This window comes from Papaver somniferum, unplaced genomic scaffold, assembly GCF_003573695.1.
Source record: "Papaver somniferum cultivar HN1 unplaced genomic scaffold, ASM357369v1 unplaced-scaffold_67, whole genome shotgun sequence".
NCBI classification, from domain to species: domain Eukaryota; kingdom Viridiplantae; phylum Streptophyta; class Magnoliopsida; order Ranunculales; family Papaveraceae; genus Papaver; species Papaver somniferum.
This window is the reverse complement of record NW_020649526.1, coordinates 223,451-246,003: the sequence shown is the minus strand read 5'-3', so window position 1 is coordinate 246,003 and position 22,553 is coordinate 223,451. Positions and strand designations below refer to the sequence as shown.

At 35.5% G+C, this 22,553-nt stretch overlaps 2 protein-coding genes and 1 long non-coding RNA gene across 6 annotated transcripts; 2 read left to right on the top strand and 1 right to left on the bottom strand.

Moving 5' to 3' along the window:
- Positions 1-2,433: 2,433 nt before the first annotated feature.
- Positions 2,434-3,279, bottom strand: LOC113343817 (uncharacterized mitochondrial protein AtMg00810-like). The gene has a single exon (XM_026587937.1). It carries the CDS (start codon positions 3,277-3,279, stop codon positions 2,434-2,436), a length of 846 nt encoding a protein of 281 aa, XP_026443722.1.
- A 3,703-nt stretch (positions 3,280-6,982) lies between these two features.
- On the top strand, positions 6,983-9,812 carry LOC113343833 (probable WRKY transcription factor 4). Of its 4 annotated transcripts, none has more exons than XR_003357434.1 (5): positions 6,983-7,918; positions 8,021-8,348; positions 8,451-8,567; positions 8,753-9,319; positions 9,413-9,812. XR_003357434.1 is itself a non-coding variant. In XM_026587948.1 (5 exons), the coding sequence occupies exons 3-5, from the start codon at positions 8,127-8,129 to the stop codon at positions 9,251-9,253; spliced, it is 840 nt and encodes a 279-aa protein (XP_026443733.1). In that variant the 5' UTR covers positions 6,983-7,689; positions 7,861-7,918; positions 8,021-8,126; the 3' UTR covers positions 9,254-9,812. The 4 variants fall into 4 exon arrangements, 3 of the variants coding, with proteins under 3 accessions (XP_026443733.1, XP_026443734.1, XP_026443732.1); XM_026587948.1 differs by having other exon boundaries at positions 6,983-7,689; positions 7,861-7,918; positions 8,753-9,812; XM_026587949.1 differs by having other exon boundaries at positions 8,021-8,148; positions 8,275-8,348; positions 8,753-9,812.
- An 8,891-nt stretch (positions 9,813-18,703) lies between these two features.
- LOC113343813 lies at positions 18,704-22,233 on the top strand. The gene is made up of 3 exons (XR_003357429.1): positions 18,704-18,835; positions 20,622-20,740; positions 22,139-22,233. It is a non-coding gene; the product is annotated as an uncharacterized LOC113343813 (long non-coding RNA).
- The last annotated feature ends 320 nt before the right edge of the window (positions 22,234-22,553 follow it).

The following is a 22,553-nucleotide window of genomic DNA, read 5'->3' as shown; positions in this document are numbered from 1 at the left end:
AGCTAAGTAACTATGTTACAAAGCCCAAAATTTGGTTTTTAATGGGTTTGGATTTTTGGGAAAATTTTGGTTTTTATGGGTAACATTTGGTTTTGTCGGGTTTTGGAAAAAATTTGGACTATAATGGGTCCGAAGAAATTTGGTTTATTGGGTTTTGAAAACTTTGGTTTTAGACTTTGAAGACAAAGCCCATTTGGGAGCTTTTGGTTTTGATGGGAGCAAATTTGGTTTTAAAGAGGTAGAAAAATTTGGTTTTTAATTGGGAGCAAAAATTTTGGTTTTAGTATTGGGAGCAAGAATTTTGGTTTTAGTGTTGGGAGCAAGCCCACATTGGTGGGAGAAATTGCTTTGCCAAGGGAAGGTGAACTAAGCCCACAATGTGTATGCAAACTGAAGCCCAATGTAGCTTTTGAAATAGCCCAACTGTTGCTTGTTTGGTCTGAGGCCCAGTTGGGCTTTCAAAAGTTCAGTTTTTCTAATTTAAAACTACAGGCCCAAATCAATCTAACACCACAAGCCCACAAGAAATTAATTACAAACCCAACAGAAAAATGGAAAAAATTATTACAAGCCCACAAATTAAAAATGGAAGCCCACAGGTTGGGTTCTCTTGGGTTTAGGCTTACTTGCTTAAGCACAGCCCAGCTGCTCAGTTTGGTTGCAAAAGCCCAGTTGGGCTTTGGTTCACCTTCTGCAGCTTACAGCCCAGTTGGGCTTTAATGGCTCAGTTTAGCACCAGGCAGCAGGGGTTGCAGCATACTTGGCCTGGCACCAGCAGGAGCACCACAGCAGCACAAGTTCTAGCAACAATAGTGCAGCACCAGCTCCACAGCAGCAGCACCACAAGTTCAGAGGCACCACAAGGCACAGAGCAGGACTTCAGTTGTACCTGCAGCTCAAAGAAGAAAGTGAGGCACAGCAACAAAATAGTAAGAACAGCAAGATGTAATGAATGCAAGTGAGTATGCAAAGACAAGAGATGAATATGCAAGTTATGATGCAATAATGCAAAAAATGTTACACTGAAACAGGGAAGATGCAAATGCAATGGTTATGCAAGTTACACTAAGATGCAGGAATGCAATGCAGATGCAAGATGCTGATGCAGATAATGATGCAATGATGCAAATGGACTAGAATGAAATGCAAGATGGCTAAGAAATCTTCAAAACAGCACAGCCAAGTCCCTGTGGATTCGACCCGTACTTGCACATTTGCCACTTTCGACGCCGTGCACTTGCGGTTATAATTTCTGTGACTCTTTTAGAGAGCCACCAAGTTTTTGGCGCCGCTGCCGGGGAACCAAGAACAGTTTAAACATGAAATTAACCCAATTAGGGGGTATCTCGGATGACCCAAGAACAGTTTAAACATTCTACATCAGTTTCTATTTATAGCTTACATCAAATCCCTAATTTCTAAAAACCCTAATTTTGAAAACCCTAAATTGATTTGGGGAAAATCAAATTCTCTCACCCATGTGTGAATTCTGCTCGACCCATGCCCTGTTGATGTTCTACTGCTCCTCCTCTAGCTCTTGTTGCGCTGTTGGCCTAGCCCTAGACTTCTGTGAACCCTAGCTTCTCTCACTGTCGAGTTTGTAGCATCAGGACTCGATGCTACAGACGAGAAAGGAAGAGACAAGGGTGGTGATGTAATACTGAGTTTTTCGGGGGAAGGTGGTAGTGGTGGTGTTCGAGATGAAGGTGGAAGAAGTTGCAGGTCTGTTGGGGGATGGCTGTTGCAGAGAATTTGGGAAAAAGAGAGGGGAAAAACTCGATGGAAATGGGATTAGGGTTCGTTTGGTTGAGGGTATAGGTTTCTGATGCTAGGGTGTGAGGCGGGATCATCTGAAGTTGATGCGCAGCGAGGAGATCCGTTGGATAATCACTTACTAATTGAATCGAACGGCTACGATGGAGAGGTATGTAGCGACCGTTGGATTATGAGATACAACAAAATTGACGGCTTCAGATGGAGTTAGGTACTATGGTGTTTGACAGGAGGTTCAGACTTTGATGCACAATGATGAAGCGACCGTTGGATGACAAGATGGATCCAATCTGACGGCTCTCATGGAAATGGGTATGGATAATGGAAATGGATTTGGGTAAGGGTTTTGGGCCTTGGGTATGCCAAGCCCATATCTTCTTTAAGAACAATTCTTCCTCTTCAAGCCCACTTCCAATTGATCCGGCTCTTGCAAACATCATTCTTCGCTTCCTCCTAGCGGGAGTCTTTGCCGTTCCTTTGCTCTTTTCGCTCCGTGAGATAACCATATTTAGTACCTAAAAATGCAAAATTAATTAAGAAAAGTATTTATTCTTGAAAACAACGAAAACACAGAATATGGGATAAAATGTAGAATTAATGCACAAAAGATGAGTTAAATGCCAATAAAAATATATAGAAATATGCACTTTTTAGCACTCATCAACCACTAGCCACCAACTCTGTGACCACATGAAAATGTATTTTTATATGCTTGGCCCTGGAGTGAGAAATTGGATTAGCAGTTAAATAAATTGCACTGATATTATCACAGTAAAGTGTAATGGGTAATTTCAAACTTATATGAAGTTCAGATAATAATGAAGACAACCACTCTAACTCAGCTGTGGCCACAGATAAACTTTCATATTCAGCTTCAGCAGTAGACCTTGATACAGTTTGCTGCTTTTTACTAGACCAAGAAATTAAAGAATCCCCTAAAAATATAGCATAACCACAAGTGGATCTAGCAGTCTCAGGACAGCTTCCCCAGTCAGAATTAATATAAGCCCTTAACTCTTTAATGTCACCCTTTCTGAGAGTAATACCACAACCAATAGTTTCCTTTAAGTACCTTTGAAGTCTTTTTACCAATGACAGATGAACATCTGTTGGAGCATGCATAAATTGGCTCACATAATTAACACTAAAACATATATCAGGCCTGGTTAAACACAGATACTGTAACTTTCCAACAATAGTCCTATAAGCTGACACATCTTGTAATAAAGTACCGTCACTGATAGATACTCTAGGTCCTTTAGCCACAGGAGTACTACAAGGACTACATTCTGTCATATGAGCATGATGAAGTAACTCTAGAGTGTATTTCTTTTGTGTCAATAAAACCTTAGTTGAAGTCCTACTTGCTTCTATACCTAAAAAATAATTCAGATCTCCCAATTGTTTCATTGCAAATTGAGAACTCAAAAAATGTACTAGATGATCAAGCAATGAATCTGAAGTACCAGTTAATAGAATATCATCAACATAAAGAAGTAACACCATCATTTATGACCCAACAACATACACAAACAAAGAAAAATCTGAAATTGTTTTAACAAATCCATAAGAAAGCAATGCAGAACTGAATTTTTGGAACCATGCTCTTGGTGCCTGCTTTAGACCATATAAACTCTTCTTCAAATGATATACTTTATTAGGAAACTCTGCACTAACAAACCAGGAGGTTGTTTCATGTACACATTTTCAGTCAAGTCACCATGCAAAAATGCATTTGACATATCTCATCGTCTAATTGACCATCCTCTTGTAATAGCAATACATAACACCACTCTATCTGTAGTTGATTTTACCACTGGACTAAATATTTCACCATAATCAACTCCATCTTGCTGATTGTACCCCTGATCTACCAATCTAGATTTACATCTATCAACAATACCATCAGATTTAAGCTTGACTCTATAAACCCATTTACATCCGAGTATATTCATGTCTGGTTCAGGATCAACTAAATCCCATGTACCATTCCTTTGTAAAGCATCATTCTCATCTGTCATAGAAAATTTCCATTCTGGAATTTGAGTTGCTTCTTTAAAATTCTTTGGTTCAGAAGGGGTATTGAGCAAAGAAACAAAAGCATAAGGCAAAGGATATTTGACAGATGCATAAGAAACATGATCAGGAAAAGTGTTTGGTTTGAAAATACCCCTGTGAGATCTAGTTACAATTGTAGAAGTTGAAGGTTGAACTAAAGGAGAAGATTCTGTAACAGGGGAGTCACAAGACAAAGAAGTAGAAGTAGAAGAAGAAGATTGTAAAGTATTGACCAAAGGAACAAAGATAGAGTTTTCAGAAGAAAAATAGAATTTTGTTTCAGAAAAGGTTACATGTCTTGAAATATATGTCTTTTTAGAAAGAGGATTATAACATTTATAACCCTTATGAAATATACTGTAACCAAGAAAGATACATTTAGCAAACTTTGGTGACAATTTATCAACTCTTGAATGACCCAAGAAAGGATAGCAAACACACCCACAAACTCTTAACATAGAATAATCTGGAATGGTATCGTACAAAACTTGAAAAGGAGATTGATTTTGAAGAACAGGAGAAGGAGTTCTATTTATAAGATAGGTATATCAGCAATTTTTAGGACAAGAAGCATTAAAAAGAAGAGAATTGCCCATTTCAGTAATGTGTCTATGCTTTCTTTCAGCTAGACCATTCTGTTCTGGAGTTTTTGGACATGAAATTCTCAATTGAATACCAGAAAGTTCTAAAAATCCTTTAAAAGAACCTTTGACCAACTCACTTGCACCATCAGTTTGAAAAGCTTTAATTTTTATGTGAAAGAAATTCTCAGTAAGATTCTGAAAGTGTTTAAAACATTGTAAAGCTTCACTCTTGAGTTGCATGGGATAAATCCAATTAAACCTACTAAAATCATCAATAAAAAGAATGTAGTATTTATATCCCATTAAGGAATCAACTGGAGCAGGACCCCATTCATTACAATGGATAAGATCAAGAGGAGAATAAGCATGAGAAGATGACAGTACAAAGGGAAGTCTCTTACTTTTCGCTAATTGACAAGGATCACAAATAGATGAAGAATTTGAAGACTGAACAATGATATTTTTATGAGTATGTAGTTGTTGAACTATCTTGGATGAAGGATGACCCAATCTATCATGCCAGACTTTAGGAGAAGCAACAAGTGAAGAAAAGGCACATTGCATCATAGTTGATGTAATAGGATACATATTGTTTACCATCTTACCCCTAGTTAGTAGTGTATGACTATATAAATCCCTTATTTCATAGCCTAGAGGATCAAAAGTGATATAACATGCATTGTCTCTAGTAAACTTAGCAACTGAGAGTAAGTTATGTTTCATAGCTAGCACATGTAATACATTTTGCAATTTGAAACTAGCCTGTGGTGTATTATGATAGCACTACCAGTAAGAGAAATGGGTAGAGACTTACCATTGCCAATCATCACATTGTCCTTGCCTTTATAAGAAGAAGTATTCTGCAACAAAGTCTTGTCACCTGTCATATGAGTTGAAACACCACTATCATTTACCCAAACTGTGTTTGAAGAAGACGGATCATCATTGATTGAAGCATTATGAACATTCAGACTGGTAAAAGCATGTGGAGATGGACCAGAAGAAAAGGCATTATCATTGTGATACTGAACTTAATTATCAGAAGTGGCAAAATTTGCTTGAGTTATATTATTGGAGTTTCCAGTTGGAGGTGGATGATATCTAAAAAAGCACCTTGTAGCAATATAGCCATTCTTCTTGCAAATTTGACAGAACATCTTAGAATAATCAACATATGGTCTTTTATCACCATTTGAAGTAGATCCATTAGAAGAATTAGAACTTGAACCATGCTGATATTGACTATTCTTATAGTTACTACCATTTCCAGATTTATTTGCACCACCATTTCTTCTATTAGTATTGTAATCAGTATAACCATTTCTGGCATACAAAGCACTAGAACTCTGCTCATCATAAACACTAGTATGTTGTTGTTTCCTTTCTAGAAGAAACTGCTCATGTGAAAGTAGTTTTGCCTTTAATTCTCCAAAAGTATATGGTGTATCCCTATTTTGTGAAGACACCACAAACATATCATAGTCACTACTCAATCCATTCATGATAAACATCATCAAATCAGCATCACTCACTTTTTCTCCAATTGCTGCTAAAGAATCGACAATAGTCTTAATCTTTTGAAGATAAACCACAACTGACTGATTTGCTTTCTTAATTCCATGTAATTGAGTCCTAAGCATATTTTTCCTAGCAAGAAACTGTGTTCTAAAGCTAGTAGGAAGAAAATCCCAAATTTTTTTAGCAGTACTAAGACCAAGAACATCACCACTTATAGTTGGAGTAAAAGTAGCCTTAAGGCAAGTTGATACGAAACGATCTAACTTTCTCCAAGACACCCATTCAGGATTAATACTTTCAACACCATCCGTAGTAATCTTATGTGGTGGTTCTACTAGATCACCATTAACATATCCATAGTGATCAGTTGAAACTAAAAGACCCACAAATTGATCACGCCATAACAAATAATTTGAGCCATCTAATTTCATTGAAATAAAATTCATTATATTGGTGAAAGGAAGAGAACATGAATTACCAGTACCAACGGAAGCAGACATTATTCATGTGTGTAAAATTTCTTGACTTGAATCAGACGTATTAGAATTTGTATTGTTGTTGATGATTACCGTACTTGTAGTATTTCCAGATCTTGTTGTTACCATAAACAAATTTCAGATGAGCCCTAAAAAAAATTTGTGTTGAGAAAATTTCTTGTATTTTTCAAAGATTCCAAGATGAACCCTAAAATTGATTTATTGAGAAAATTGTTTAAAACGAAGCTTGAAAATTTTTGAATGAATTATTGAAGCTGTAAGGATCAAGATCTTTATTGCTCTGATACCATAAGAACTATAAGGTTCTCATGATAATCATGAATGAAAGGCTTTGTAAAGAGAGAAGAAGAAGATGATATTATTATTCAAGATATCAAGAAAGTTAATATTCAGACAGTATTAATACTGTCTGATTACGGACAAAGTCAATCATAATTGACAAGACAAAAGTCAACTAATAAAAACCTGACTTACATTCCTATTAGGTTAGTCCTCTGGTCCTCTTCTAGGTGATTTTATGGTTTTTTTCAAAACGCATCAATTTGTGTTGAAATTGATGTTAGATTTGGATTTATTAAGTGTGTGTTTCATACTTATGATGTGTTTGAATCTATTACTGTTTGCCAGTGCTTTGTTTGTTAGATTCTCATGTCTTTTTGCTGCTTGCAGCGAAGTTCCTCCTTTCTTCCTTGATAAGGTTGTGCCGCTAATTGTGATTTGAACTGTATAGTTCGATTTTGTCCAGAGATGAGAAAGAGGTGGTCAGATGTAAAATAGTAAGGGCAATTTTGAATTGACCGGATTTGAAGTGAATTTTAATATGGGACAATTATGGCGTGTTTATGATGCAACTGAAAATATTCACCAAGAAGAGGATATGTTAGAATCAGAGGATATAGAGCTTGAATCTACCTGCGCAGTTGGATGAGAGTATCCCTTGTGCTTTTGAAATGCAAATGCCGGGGAGAATAACTGAGTGTGCTCCAAGCTTGGTGAGGACATCGACGCAATGATATCCAAATTAGAGTTCAAAGTCATTGGTAGTGTGTGGTGGTGTTGATCCAATTTCAAATGTAATGGTCAAAAGAAGTGTACAATGGCAACTGTCATACTAATAAGATGTTCATGGTCAGTGTTGATGGCATTTGGGAAAATCTAATACGAGAACTACTTGATATCACTAGCAGAAGAATGAATGCTCCATGTCATTACAGGAATTTGCGAAACTTAATTTATCATGTAGCAATCAAAATGACATGGTATTGGTATATGTAACAGCACAGTAATCTGTGGATAGTGTGTTAAATTTTTTACTATGATTGCTTCCTTTGATTTATTTTGTTCTTCTGTCATTGAGGTCTCCTATAAGCTTTTGTGGTTTCCTTGTCCTCATTACTGCTGTAACCTATCTGATATGGCATGTTTGGCAGTTCTCAAGTAACCAACTTTGAGGTCAACTTGCTAGTTCTCGAGTATATGCAACCAAAAGTAAGTATTTGAGGTGGTAACTTACAATGTAAGATCATTCTTTTTCAACTGCTCCCTCACCCCAATTCCTAAAATTAACATCTTCTCCATCTCAACATGTAGCAATTGAGACAAAACAAGTACAGATGGTGGCAAGTTGATCGTATTTCTTAGTAAAGTCGCCATGAAATGGAAATTTGAAGATTGCCACTCTATATGTGATCGTTAAATGGATGATAAAGACACAGAAAGTAATAAGATGGTTCTAGCTAAACCAAAAGCTTCAAGACCCACTTGCTCAAAGTTCCAGTCTTTCTCTGCACTCCTTACGGGTGCAATTAGCACATCATTGTCACCTAATTCAATTTGTGAAACAGCTCCAATTAAACCCAAGACTCTGAGGATCAAACCCGCAGAAAGTTTGGCTTCGACTGCTGCTGGTTCATCTCAGGTGGGGGTTTGATAATGTAGATCGTTCTCGTTTCCTATCATAATTGCTTCTATTTATGATGTGTAATCTCCTTGAATGTCTTGATTTTGATTTTTTTTTCAGGACGAGGCATCTGGAACTGCAGCTTATTCCTTCAAACTGGAAATCAAATCTTCTGTGGTATTTAAACCACTGGCGAAACTTGTTTCAAGAACAACTGCTTCTCAATTGGCAAGTTCGGTCAGTATAATATATCTAACTAATGTTAAAATCAGCATTATTTGGTGTGTGTGAGTAGTTGTCCATTTGGTTTCTATTCGTTATTCGCTTTAGTTTGAGTTCTTCAAATAAATGGAAAAAGTAGTTCTTTCTCATTTTTGAGTCTTTGAAGTTTAAAGCATGCTTGTTCATTTTGTTTTGATCAGGGAAATTTTAATATCAGTAACCAACAAGCAACAGTTCAGGTGCAAGCTTATGTTCAAAGCGCAAGCCGAACCAAACACCATTTCCAAACTCCAGTTACTTCAGATATTCGTCAAGAATTTCCCTCGCTGCCTGTCAGAATTAACCAGATCAATGATCCCTCAAGGATGGCACTGCGGAAATCCAAAGAGAATCCAAAGGATTTGATGCCAACAGTAAGTGGAGATAGACCTTCTTATGATGGATATACTTGGAGAAAATATGGGCAAAAACAAGTGAAAGGAAGCGAGTACCCACGAAGTTACTACAAGTGCACGCATCCGAATTGTCCTGTAAAAAAGAGGTTGAAAGATCATTTGACGGATAGTCGAAGTGCCATTCGATTATATATAATCCATTTTCTTATACATCTAAAGCTCCATTTTCTTACAATTATGTCACAACCACCGGTGGAGCTTTTAACAGGACTGGTCTTGGAACTCCTGAAAGTTCGTATGGTCTGAGTGGTGATTCTATGAAGCAATCAGAAGAATCAATGCAGTGGATGATGAACCTAAATACAAGCGAAGGTAAGAATTTTAAGAAATGCTTGTTTCAAGCGGATTATACTGAAGTGATCAAGAAACAGAATTTACTGAGTGCAAAACCATACTGTTGTGCAGCATCGGTTAGAATCTACGTGGTGGTTAAAAAACTTCAGTAACTTTGTCAGATTGTAGTTTATTGTAAGTGCGTTGTCTTGGAAAATCCACTGTGCACCCCCACTTTTGATGTTCACTCGCTGCTTTGGTTCTTTCTTTCAAGGAAGTCAGTCTAGTGACGCGGGCATGATATCACAAGGTGTACAAGGGCCTCGAGTCGTATTGCAAGGGACACCAGATGCAGAGATCACCGGGGATGGATTCCATTGGAGAAAATACGGACAAAAAGTCGTGAAAGGAAATCCATTTCCAATGTTGATACTCAACTTCCCTCTTATATTCTTTGCTCTGTCGGTTCTATAACTTGTACCGTTATAAACTTATAATGATACATCATTACCTATTCAGGTTATCCTTTTCGAAAGAACTTTCTTTCCCTAACACTGTATATCGAAAGGTTATTGAATGATCCAACTGCATTCATCACAACCTGCGAAGGAAAAAAACACAGTCATGTCATGCCTTGGACAAGGAACATGAATCCATCCGCATCTCATGAGTTAGATTCAAACACCCCCAGTATACAAACCCAACCAATGATGTAGACAAAGTGAGGATCTTTACTCTACAGATGAACGTTTTCAATACGCCAGAGAGATCAAGAACATTTGAAATTTATCAACTCAGGAGTTAATTTTCAACAACAACTTAGAGCTAGCACTATGGTGCCTTCCATCCCTTCCCTATCCCTCAAATGTAGGGAAGGGATAGCACAAGGAAGGCAACCTCATTATGGTGTCCTTTCTTTTCTTCCCTACACGATACAGAAACTCAGTAGCCGTATGAATAGTGCCATACGGCTACTCAGTTGCCGTTTTTTTTCCCAGTTTTTTTTCCAATAAGAATATATTTGTTTAGGTAAAAAAGGATATTTTAAAGTAAAAAATGATATATAATAGGTAAAAAAGAGATATAATAGGTAAAAAAAGAGTTTTAGTAAAAAAAAAGAGTGAAAAAAGAAAGTTTTAGGGTAAAACTTTAAAAACCAGATACGGAAACTCAGTAGCCATGTAAAATGCTACGGCTACTGAGTAACCGTAAAGTGTAAATTCATACGGCAACTGAGTAGCCGTGTGATTTCTCTTCCCCACAATCGGATCAGATGTGATCCTCCATATAGGAAAAGGATTGGATATCCCTACACATGTAGGGATATGGGAGACTATAGTAGATGGTTTTTGGAGCTTTTGAGATATAGTGAGGGATAGGAAAGGGATGGAGAGCACCATAATACTAGCTCTTATTGAATGAGAATTGATATAGCCACTTGGTTCTAAATCATCCAAAAGGGAGATTTTCATTCGTGTAGATATATGGATTATTATTATAGAACTCATCATTAAATGTGTAAAAGCAACTAAAAGCAAAGGGTTTCTCTATTATTTTCCGTTTTCTTGGCAGCTTGAATCTGCAACAGATGACATATTTTTATGTTATTATACATCACTTGTAATAATTGTTTTTGGTTTGACAATTGTTGCTTTAGAGTGATTCTACACCTCCCAACAGTCTCCTCTCCTGCGAAGTCCTTTAGAATACTGCCGTTAAGTTGACTCTAAAAGTCAATTTAGAACGTGTTAAGGCCGGTTCCTATGGGCATGGCAAACTTTATAGTTTGTCATTTTTACACCCATTATGGAGCTGGTTGACTGACAAATTGGTCTCGCTAAGTGGAAAATTTGCCATTTAGCCAGGCCAGGTCGAGTAGTTACTGAGCAGTCGAGTCTCGACCGGGCGAGCTAGTATGCACCGCTAGCGATCTAATGTCTATCGCTGAGTAATATTTTAGTGTTCTATTTTTTCCTTCTCTCCTACTTTTTAGTTTTTATAACAGATTTTATTATAAAAGAGTCTGGCGTCATTAGGGGCGACCCCGAAAGAATTAGGGGCGACTAAATAAGACAAAATAGGTTGAAAATACTTATATGTCCCTTCATACTCGGTAGTTTAGTATTTTTTTTTATCTACCAATTGTGACTATGTTCTTCTCTTCGTTGAGAAATCCAAAATTCCATTGGTTTTTGAAAATTTCGAATTTGGGGAAACTACCACAATCGGTAGATAAAAGAACATCACCAGACTACCGAGTGTACAATCGGTAGATAATAAACATCACGAAACAACCGATATTGCAAATAGAGAAATTCAAAATTCCATTGGTTTTTGAAAATCTCGAATTTGGGCAACTACCACAATCGGTAGATAAAAGAACATCACCAGACTACCGATTGTACAACCGGTAGATAATAAACATCACGAAACAACCGATTGTGCAAATAGAGAAATTCAAAATTCCATTGGTTTTTGAAGATTTCGAATATGGGGCAACTAACACAATCGGTAGATGAAAGAACATCACGAGACTACCGTTTGTACAATCGATAGATAATAAACATCACGAAACTACCGATTGTGCATATAGAGAAATTCAAAATTCCATTGGTTTTTGAAAATTTTGAATTTGGGGCTACTATTATAATCGGTAGCAAATTAACATCACGAAATTACTTTTTTAACTGTCGATTATAATTTTCGTAACACAAACCAACATACATCAATATAAACTACCGATTGTAGTATTGTCTGCCGATTATGGATGGCATTTTAGACATTTAAAAAAAATGAGATAAGGGGTGGCTTTATTTTAATTTTGGGTGACCCTATTTTGTCTTATTAGTCGCTCATAATTCTTTCGGTGCCCTGATGACGCCAGGTAAAAGAGTCCCGCAAAATATTATATAATCCCAAAATTTTAATAAAGACTCACCAAACCTAAACAAACGGATTTTTTATTAATAAGAGTCCCACAAAACATAATAATATATACTAATTTATTAGAATTTGCCAGTTTTACCATAGTGGGGAAACTAGTTTGTGGTATGGCAAAACAACTTTTATACCACCCTCGATAGGAACCGGCCTAATTTGGTGCTAAAAATCATATGAGAGACGGTTTTCACAAGCAACAGCGGGATTAATCATTCACCGCAGCGGATCAAAGCTGCAAAAGAAATCCCCCGACCGACCCGAAGCGCTCCGGGAAAAACAAACTAGGATCAAATAGTTAATTAGCCCGACAACTTTTTAAAGCAAGCCTGTTATAGGGGCGGCATGGTTTATTAGAGGGGCGACAGTGTGATAGTAATGTCCTCTATTTGGTTAGGGGATGTCCTATAGGGGGTGTAAATTGACTAGATTACCCTCCCCATTTTTTAACCTAAATCAAAGCTAAATTGAAAATTTGTTTTCTTTCTTCTTCTCTTCTCCTCCTCCCATCAACCGTAACCTCCATTAAAACTCAAAATTTCATCGTCTTCGACTAATCGATGATTCGAAAATTAATCAAGTGTGGTGTAATGATTTATATGAGGTATGTTTTGAAAACCCAGTTACAATTTAGTTTATTTTGTTCGATTTAAGTTTAATTTCTATCAAAAATTAGGGTTTTCGATGAAAATTGAAATTTCTGGGTTTATGTGAGTTACGGTTGATTTTAACTCAATTACGAACCATAACTGGAAATTTTGATGTTGTTACGGTTTGTAATAGTTCAATTACCAACCGTATGTTCTTATATCTGAGAATTTTCTTCAGTTACGGTTGGTAACCATTTTAGTTTACGAACCGTAACTCAGTTACGGTTGGTATCGAGCATTTGGTTACCAACCGTAACTCAGTTACGGTTCGTATCGAGCGTTTAGTTACCAACCGTAACTGGTTTTACGATTGGGTTTTCTTCAAATTTAACCAGTTACGGTTGGTAGTTCATCTTTTACGAACCGTAACTTCGATTTACGGTTGGTTATGAGCAAAATTCCAACCATAATTAGCTCTGAAAATGTAAAAAAATTGAATTTTTATGTACTTTAGATAACTTTGAGCAACAAAAAGCTAGTTGGGACTAATTTAGAAGTATACACGGTCATTTTCAGGTCCTGGTTCTTCATTTTGTTGGTTAATTTCTTCAATTGATTGAGATTGACCTTCTCCTCTAAACTTTTTTTTTAACTCTAAAAATATGATTTTGGTTTTGATTTTGAGTTCATATAAGTAAAATTAATCATTAACACTAAACTTGATTATCATCACTAAACAAAATTATCAATTATGAGGGTTAATTTGTCATTTCTAATTTTTTTTTGAAAAAAGATACTTGAATTATCATGTAATGACCCTTTTTGCCCTATTACAATACCGCCATTCTAATAAACCATACCGCACTGTATCAGGCTTGTTTTAACGATAACTTTTCGAGAGTTTCCAAGCACCGAACACTATTTAATTTGTTTATTTACATAGTCGACCTCCAAGAATCATCCTCGAGCGACTTACTTTTACTAGTTCTCGTAGATGACACCCTACTTCTGAAGTACATTTCCATGGAACCTGCCAAAACCCAACACAAGATATATTCCTTAATCAACGGTGGTTCAAACCACATTAATAAACTAATCTCCACGTATAGGATTTAATAGATTTTGCTTTTAATAAAATTATATTTTTGATTTCCCAAAGAGACAAAAATAAAAGAAATTTTATAATAATAAGAAATAATTTAGAAAATCATTTCTAAACATGATCAGTTTTAGCCCTAGAGAACAGCGTCTCTTACTCTTCTTCTTTGTTAAAAACAGTAATACTTGTGAAATCGATGGGTCGAGATCGTCTGTACCACTGTTTGTGTGTGCCCTATGTGCCACACCAATAGAATGACGCCACATCATTCCTCTCATTAACCATGACTAACTAACTAACTAGATTTTCTATATACTGGTAATCTCTTTTTTAGTCCATAATTGATTATCTTTCCTAAATGACTGCTGTTATATATAGAAAATCTAGTTAGTTAGTTAGTCATGGTTAATGAGAGGAATGATGTGGCGTCATTCTATTGATGTGGCACATAGGGCACACACAAGCAGTGGCACAGACGATCTGGACCCGAAATCGATGGCGGGAAAAAAATGTACTAATTAGTGAGATTTTAATCTAAATCCAGTTTCCAGACCAAGTAGTCGATCAAAATAGCAATAATTTAGATCAATGCAATGATGGTCAATGGGAACTCGAGCCGGAAGGGATGATACATTTTGTTTTTTTGTTGCTGCTGTAATGGATCTCAATCATTATAATTTGTGCGACATTCCTCTGTATCTCGTATGTTTTTCAGTTTTACAAAATTCCATTCATTCTCTTCTCTAATATTACGTCGATGTTATTTCTAATGTAAATATTATGCATATTTATGATTTCAAGGGCTAATGGTGGAGAAATGGCCTGTTTCTTTCCAATGTATTTCATTTAGTAATCTATTTTCCTATTTGTTCAGGCTTAGGCTTGTTATTGACAACGTCTGCAACACTGTGCCAATCTCATCGATAGAGTTGATGCAAGGGGCTTTCTCCTTCACAGGTTTAAAAGCATCACGGAAAAGTTTAGCTCCGTGACCCATGAACATCTGAACCAATTGAGGACCTGCTAGCTTCAAAAAGTTGCATTTGTTTATGCTGCACATGCATGGGCCATCAATGCCTAGCCTGGAAGTCCGAACAATAGAACTCCTTTGGGTTGTTTGATTCCTATTTTTGCAAACCTATTTGCGTGAGTAATTGGCAAAACAAATGCTTAATATTCTCGTTGTTAACTTTGATATCCTCCTTACACGTCTCTATGTCATGAGCTAATCTCCTTGATTCATCATTTATATACGGGATTGGTCATCGAGTTGTCTGGAAGCAAGAAGAATGTCATTAAGAGACATGTTATCAAGCTCCTTCAACGTCCATTGCAGCAACAGATGAAGAATCCATTAATCTCTAGTACTAAAAAGTAACACAGCCTAAAGAAAGAAGGGTTATAAACAGATGTACCCCTATATTTACACCCGACTTAACTATGTACCCCCGTTTTTTTCCAATTTACAAATATGCCTCTGTTGGATGTTTTTCATCCAAAAACGTTAAAAAAGTCAATTTCTCGGTCATATGTCAATTTATCTTGACCGAGATGAGAAAATGATGCCACGTATTTGTGAAAATGAGGCCACATGTTTGTTTATAATTAAGTATTACGTGTCACAGATCTCGGACACACATCTAGGTCAAGGAGATCCCTAAGATATCTGATGGTATCGACTAAGTTACTATGGTTTCTCCGCCAACACGTGTAGATACTTTGTTTTCTCCGCCAACACGTGTGGGCTTGCTGGACCAGAAACGCAACACGTGGATGTGTGATGACCATAGATCTGAATTTCAACACATCTCTATGAAAATTAACGGTATTCCATGGAAGAGTTTTAGATGAAGATGGGGGAAAAGAAGAGAGAAGCGTCATAATCTCGTAAACCCTTTCTTCTTCTTCCCTCTTTTCCTCTCTCTGTTGCTCTTCCCCCTTCTCTGTTCCTCTCTTTTTCAGATAGAAACGTCGATTTTCCACTCTCTGTTTGTAAACGAGTAAGTAAATATGGTGAAGTTAAGAAGGAGAAGAAGAAGAGAAGAAGAAGAAGAAAGAAGAAGAAACCAGAGAAGAAGAAGAAGAAGAAGGAGGAGAAAGGTAAGTGAAAAACAGCATTGGGTTCTTCTGTGTGTTCGATTGATAAACTTTTTTCTAGGGTTTCTGTTTTTTCGATTTTGGGTTTGTTTGTTTGATTTGGGTTGCTTTGTAAATGTTTGATTTTAGGGTTTTCAGTTCTTAAGGATATGGGTTTTGTTTCTGCAGTAATTGATGATTGGGTTTCGATTGTGTGGATTGATTAAAGTTTTTGAATAGATTTTAGGGTTTCGTTTTTTTGAAGTTTAAGTTTCAATTGAGAATATTGGTCATGTTAGGACTATATGGCTCTAATTGATTGATTTGTGAGGTTAGTTTGAAGTAAATGATCCTTGTATATGTATATTTGAACTAATACTATGTTTATTCATTTGGTGCAGACCTGAAGTTGAAGATAAGTTTTTAAGAGAGACATAAAGGTGAAGGTTATGAACCTGTGATGAGTTTTGAATTCAAAGGGTTAGCTAGAACAGATATGGATCTCCTTCAATTGAAAGAAAATATCAAGCCCCTAATTAGATTGCAGCCTAATGAGGAAGGGATTTAATATGTTATAGTGACCCTGTTACCATATTCATTGCTTACTGAAGAAGAATTTTGGAGGTTTGGGATAATGCAGAAGTACATGAGAATTGGACTACACTGCATATGCAAGTTATCATTCCACATGATTCTGAAGGGTTAACAGAGGTAGCTATTCCACACAAGTATTTGACACCAACAAAGTCTTCAACACCAAAGAAACCAGTGAGCAAAACCAAGCAAATTCCTATAAGGACAAGTCCTAGACTATCTAAGAATAAGAACCATGTCAGGCAACAAACAAGAAGTATTCTTGACTTAGATAAAGAAGAAGTATATGTTCCTCAATTTACACAAACAAACACAGTCTAGTGTAGCTGGTAACAACCTGAAGAACAATTTGAAACATTTAATCATGACTTTGGTTTGAAGCAACACAGGCAACAAGCGTTATTGAGGATGATCAGTATGTTGTACAACTTCCAAATGAAGAACTGATGAGTGTCACCCTGAGCAGGATTTAGAAAACTTCAACTGTGGGTATGATAATGAAGAACAACATGCAATTATTGACGAGATATTTAGACCTGATAAGTGAACAATTTTGAAAATAGTAAGGATTGATTGTCTTCTCCACAGGCTGAGACTTACACAAGTTCAATTTGAGTTTGGAATTACAGTTCTCTTTGAAGCACTGTTGATTGTTAAGGGACCAGCAACGTGTACACAACTTACGTGGAAGAATAGACGAGTTGGCAAGTGAGTTGGATGATTTTACTGCTGACATGGAGGTTAACTTTCCGTTAGCCGTTTTTCAAAAAAACGATCAAAACAGGAGTACATTTGTAAATGTGAAAAAAACGGGGATACATCTGTATGCGCCCAAAAAACAGGGATACAACTGTATTTCACCCAAGAAAGAATGACGTGATTTTCTTTTTTTTTCTTTTTCTTTAGGAAATTAAAAATATCATTTTATTAAAAGCAAAATCTAGTAAATCCTAATAAGAATCTCTTTAAAATAGGTAAGACAGAAAAAATAGGAATTTGTTAAAACTAATTATTCATTAACCGTTTTTAATTAAATAAGACTTTAAATAATACTAGGTGTCATCTTTGCAGAGGGGTTTCATACTTTGAGTATGGAGCCCATAACCATACTAGCCGGACCGTGGACTATGTGCATAATTATAAAATGATTAGTAATGTTTCCACGACGGCTTTTCTCTACCATCTAGTACTTCGTCACCTCCTTCTCTGACTTTTAATTTATTTATTTTTAATATGAAAATTTCGATCGAACTCTACGTGTTAGGCACAACACAACAGCTACAGATGATATGTTCAATATTAATCTTATAATCTTACTAAAAATAAATAAATTATAATGCAAGTCTCAAAATTGATCGCAACATGTTCTCTGTACATAGTTCACGGTAGAAATTAACGTTTAATTCCAAATTAGTTGGACTTTGGACACTCTGGTACTTGGAAGTCCAAATTTACCAAATGTTAGAACGAGTCGGTCCATTTTTGAACGATTTAATCCAAAATGTGCTTTCTTTGATGATAAAAATACCCATAAAACAAAATCTGGATATTCCTCCGTCATAATCATCTTCCGTTTCATGGTCTCATATGTCGAAATTCTAGAAAGAGCTCTCCATCTGCTCATGTCTTATAGGATTTTGATAAAAATTCTTCTCGATTCGTGATCTGGTTTAGATCATTTTAAGCTTCTCTATCTTTCCCCCCTCTCTTAACCCCCAAGAACCTCTCGAAGATGAACTCACAACAAACAGATCTGGTAAATTTTTATTCAAATCTTATTCAAATTCAATTAAATTTTACATTAACAGTTTGTTTTTAACATTTCGTGAGAAATCTAATTACAATTTCTTTTGCAATACTTTTAGGTATTCGTTTTTATTTTCATTGGTTATCAGATCTTATTCTGATCAGTCAATTTTGTATTTGTGGTTCATTTTGTGTTTAAGTTCCTGGATCCGTTAAATTAATAACATGTTTAAGGAAATTCTTAATTTGCATGAGATCTATTCGAGGTTTATTGAATTCTGGTGGAGAATCCTTTGGTTTTTTTGTTGATCGTCTACAATTCATGCATTTAGTCTTAATTCCCTTACACACAGATTTGAAGGATTCACTTTAGTACAAGAAGCATGGGGTTATCATTCACCTAGTTGTTGCTTATTTGTTGAGAAAGAGATGTGTATCTTAATGGTCGGTCTTTGATGCTGCCAGTGAGACTGCTCAAGTTTGGGGAGATTGTACCACAAATTCCTACCACTGGTAAGTCATATATTTGTGTTATTATATGATTTTTATTGATTAGCTATGTTTTTCATTATTAGTTTGAAGGATAGTATTATACTGTCAACGATGGTTCGAGTTAGATCGGTGTATGTTAGTTTATTCCATTCTTTATTGGAGATTTTTTGAGGTTGAGAAGTTAATTGGTGGTAATCTTCCAGAGATTTAATAGGAATTGGTTTCCAGCTAACCATTAATAAGTTAAAAAAAATGATTAATTGATTTATAATGATATGTTTTTTAGGTTTAAAATCATATATATACCACAAGAAAACATTTCATTTCGAAAAATTAAGTCATTTCGACAAATTAAGTCTTGGAACTAGGATCCAACGAAGTGGACTCAACCCTAGTCTTAGTACATAGGTTATCTAGGTGGAATTGCGTTATAAAACTTTAAATAAATGACGTCTTAATCAAGTGTTTATATATTGGGAGAATGTAGTGCTCGGTTGGTTTAATTGGAGTAACCAAGGTAGACAACTATGAGTGTTGCATCCAAGTACGTGTTAGGTTGGGAAGATATTGGTTAGGATGATAAAAATGACTCCGAGAGATGCATCTATTATGCCTCCAAGGTAAATGCTTAGTTTGAGACATGTTCCCATAGATTTTGCATAACCATGCACCTTCTCAATTCTTGAAGTGATTCAACAATTATATTTCTTTTTTGCAATCCAACATTACTTGAAGTGATTCAGGTTGATCTCAACACACTGTGACGATTCTTTTTTCTTTTTGCCCATCTAATAATATCATCCTTTCTTTTTTATTTTATTTCTTCAATTGTTGATGTTCATAATTTGTACATATGTTCATTTTTAATGTGTACGTAACTGTACACTTGTTAATTTTCATGATTATTGTTCCTTTCTTCCGGTTAGTTTAAATGATTATTCACCTTTTAATCCAGCTATCTTCTTTTACCTTCTTATGGATCATTTAAAGACCTGGTTGATCTTCTGTAAATACGGGTACTCTAAAAATTTACAGTATTAAATTAATAGTAAACTTGTTTTCTATAAGAGGATAATAAACAGAAAACTACAACTATAAAAAAATTGGTTTATCATAACTATGCTTATTAAGCTTGAGAAAAACCATTTGAAGGAGGAAATGGAACTTCAACATTTTTGCTTCTATCCCCACTTGTGCTAATGTTATAATAAGAACAAATTGATGAGTTATAGCACGTTTTGTAGGTATGGATGTTGGATTTTTGTAAACATGTACATAGTTGTACACCATTGTGTTATCTCAATGATATATTACCTGTTTTTTTGCGTGTGGACGTTGGATTAGTTGTATTTTTGTAGATGCCTACACAATTATACACCATCGTGCTCTCTTATGATTTTACAGTCTATTTTGTGAGTGTGGATGTTGGATTAGTTAGAGTTTTGTATAGGTGTACATGTTTGTACACTAGTATGCTCTGTGATGAATAAATGACATGTCATGTGGGTATCGATGCTAGAATTTGTTAGATTTCTGAAGAGTTGTACATATATGTATACTAGTATGCTATGTATCGATTAGTTTGAAATTATTTTTGATTTTAATATCGTCGGAATAATGTTTTTGGTGTACATAGTTGTACACATGTTAATAGTTAATGTGTACATAGGTATACACATGTTGATTATTAATTTCCACATAGTTGTACACGTACTGATTGTCCATGTATACATAGGTATACACATGCTGATTATAAATGTGCACATAGTTCTACACATACTAATTTTTTGTGTGTGGATTTTTGTAGTTGTGGAGGAAGGTTAGAGATCTCAAGGAAGAGATTGTTCCCATGGACCTGTTATATATGATGGTGAGTTTGTTTTTGAAGCTGCTCAGATCTTTGCATCGTTCAATGATATGATTATTGTAAGTATCAAAGTTATGGTTCTTCTTTCTTTCGTTGATATTGTATTTTTTGTGTTGTGGAAGTTGTATAGAACTCCAGTGTGTTTCAATTTTGTTTGCAACATGTGAATGATTTGTCAGGAAGGAAAACTTTGGTCGATATTTGTTGGTAATGCATTTGTTTTAGATTATTATTATTTCACACTTTTGCTTCATATATATACTTGGTAGTTTGCAGCTATAAGCATGTAGTGGTGTTTATGTTGTTATTACCGGTGCTTAAGGTACAAGATTCAAGTTGTATGTGTGTACAAACTGGTGCACCTTGTCTTATTTCACGAATATATTGCCTATTTCATGGGTATGAATGTTGGATTTTCTGGATTTTTTGGATGTTTACATAGTTGTACACCATTGTCATGTCTCATGGATGTATTACCTGTTTTATGAGTATGATTCTTGGATTTACTAGGTTTTTGTATGTGTACATTTGTACATTTGCCTGTTTTATGAGTATTAATGTTGAATTTGCTAGGTTTTTGTAGATGTGTACATAGTTGTGCACCATTTTCCTATCTCATGTATTTATGACCTGTTTTGCTGGTGGATTGTGTGAATTTTTTATAGATGCGTAAGTAATTGTACACTTGTCCAGTCTCATCGATATATTGTCTGTTTCATGAGTATGAATGTTGAATTTTCTGGTTTTTTGTAGATGTGTACATAGTTGTAGACCATTGTTCCGTCTCATTGATATATTGCATGTTCTGTGTAAGTATTGGAATTGCACTTGTTTAATTAGTCCATGGTTCGACATCATGGGTTTACAAACATTGACTCCTAGAAAAAGCTTTTTTAGTATAAAACTAGCAGTATTTATCTATTTAGTCTTCATTGTAATCAGATTTAGTGGTGCAAGACCTAAGATTCTTATGTTTGCCTTTTAGTTTTATCTTCTCCTCCACGCTTTTCTTTTGACCTGATTTTTTCTTATTTACCTTTAATCCACCCCAGAGTAGGCGATCTTATCAAAGACGATTAATTAACCAGTAATCACCCATACTATGTAAAGCTAACTCCGTGTACATATATGATATGACAGTGGAAACTCTTTTCTTTTATTATAATTCCTTAGCATTAGTGATTAATCCGTGGAAAGTGGAATCAGGTTCATTTAATAATCTCCTTTTCGGTAAAGTGCAATAAACCACTGTACTGAGATCGTTTAAAGTCATATTAAGTTTGTGCAGTTAAGCACAAATAGATTGTGTCTCTTTAAGTTATTAACTGACTAATATTTTACATATGATCGTTTTTTTTGCTTGTTTCTTATGTGGTTGTTGGTGAAAGGTTATAAAGGTTATGACTTCTTATTCAAGCTGCGGTTTCTTATGCTTTATTGTTTTGTCCCGGTTGCAGGTTGACCACTAAACCATCCTATGCACACCATCCTTTATGCAGCTAGAGCTTGGCCTGGTTGAAATCTTTGTCAGTCTGTGCAGACCATAGTGGCAGTCTGGCTATTATGAATGTTGGATTTTCTGTATTTTTGCCGATGTGTACATACTTATACTCTACTGTGAATTAAAAATTTTAAAAAGTGAAAATTATATATTCACATGGGTACTCTTTTTGTAGATCTCGAAAAGAGCTTTCCGAATATATAAAGTTTGTAAATTTTGGACGAGCGGTTCAAAAGATAAATTATTTTTTAACTATCTATATATATTGTTGAAAATTGCTGGCATCATCATGAGTAATTTTGGACTAAAATGCAAACATTTGGACTAAATTGTAAAATAAGACTATTAGTGTACTTTCCATATATTTGGAC

Excerpts from the sequence above, each read along its gene's own strand:
- LOC113343833 (XM_026587948.1), top strand. The coding sequence starts at position 8,127 with ATGGATGATAAAGACACAGAAAGTAATAAGATGGTTCTAGCTAAACCA. Across the intron at positions 8,349-8,450 it reads CTGCTGCTGGTTCATCTCAG|GACGAGGCATCTGGAACTGC; the intron begins GTGGGGGTTTGA and ends TTTTTTTTTCAG. Across the intron at positions 8,568-8,752 it reads CTTCTCAATTGGCAAGTTCG|GGAAATTTTAATATCAGTAA; the intron begins GTCAGTATAATA and ends TGTTTTGATCAG.
- LOC113343817 (XM_026587937.1), bottom strand. The coding sequence starts at position 3,279 with ATGGTGTTACTTCTTTATGTTGATGATATTCTATTAACTGGTACTTCA.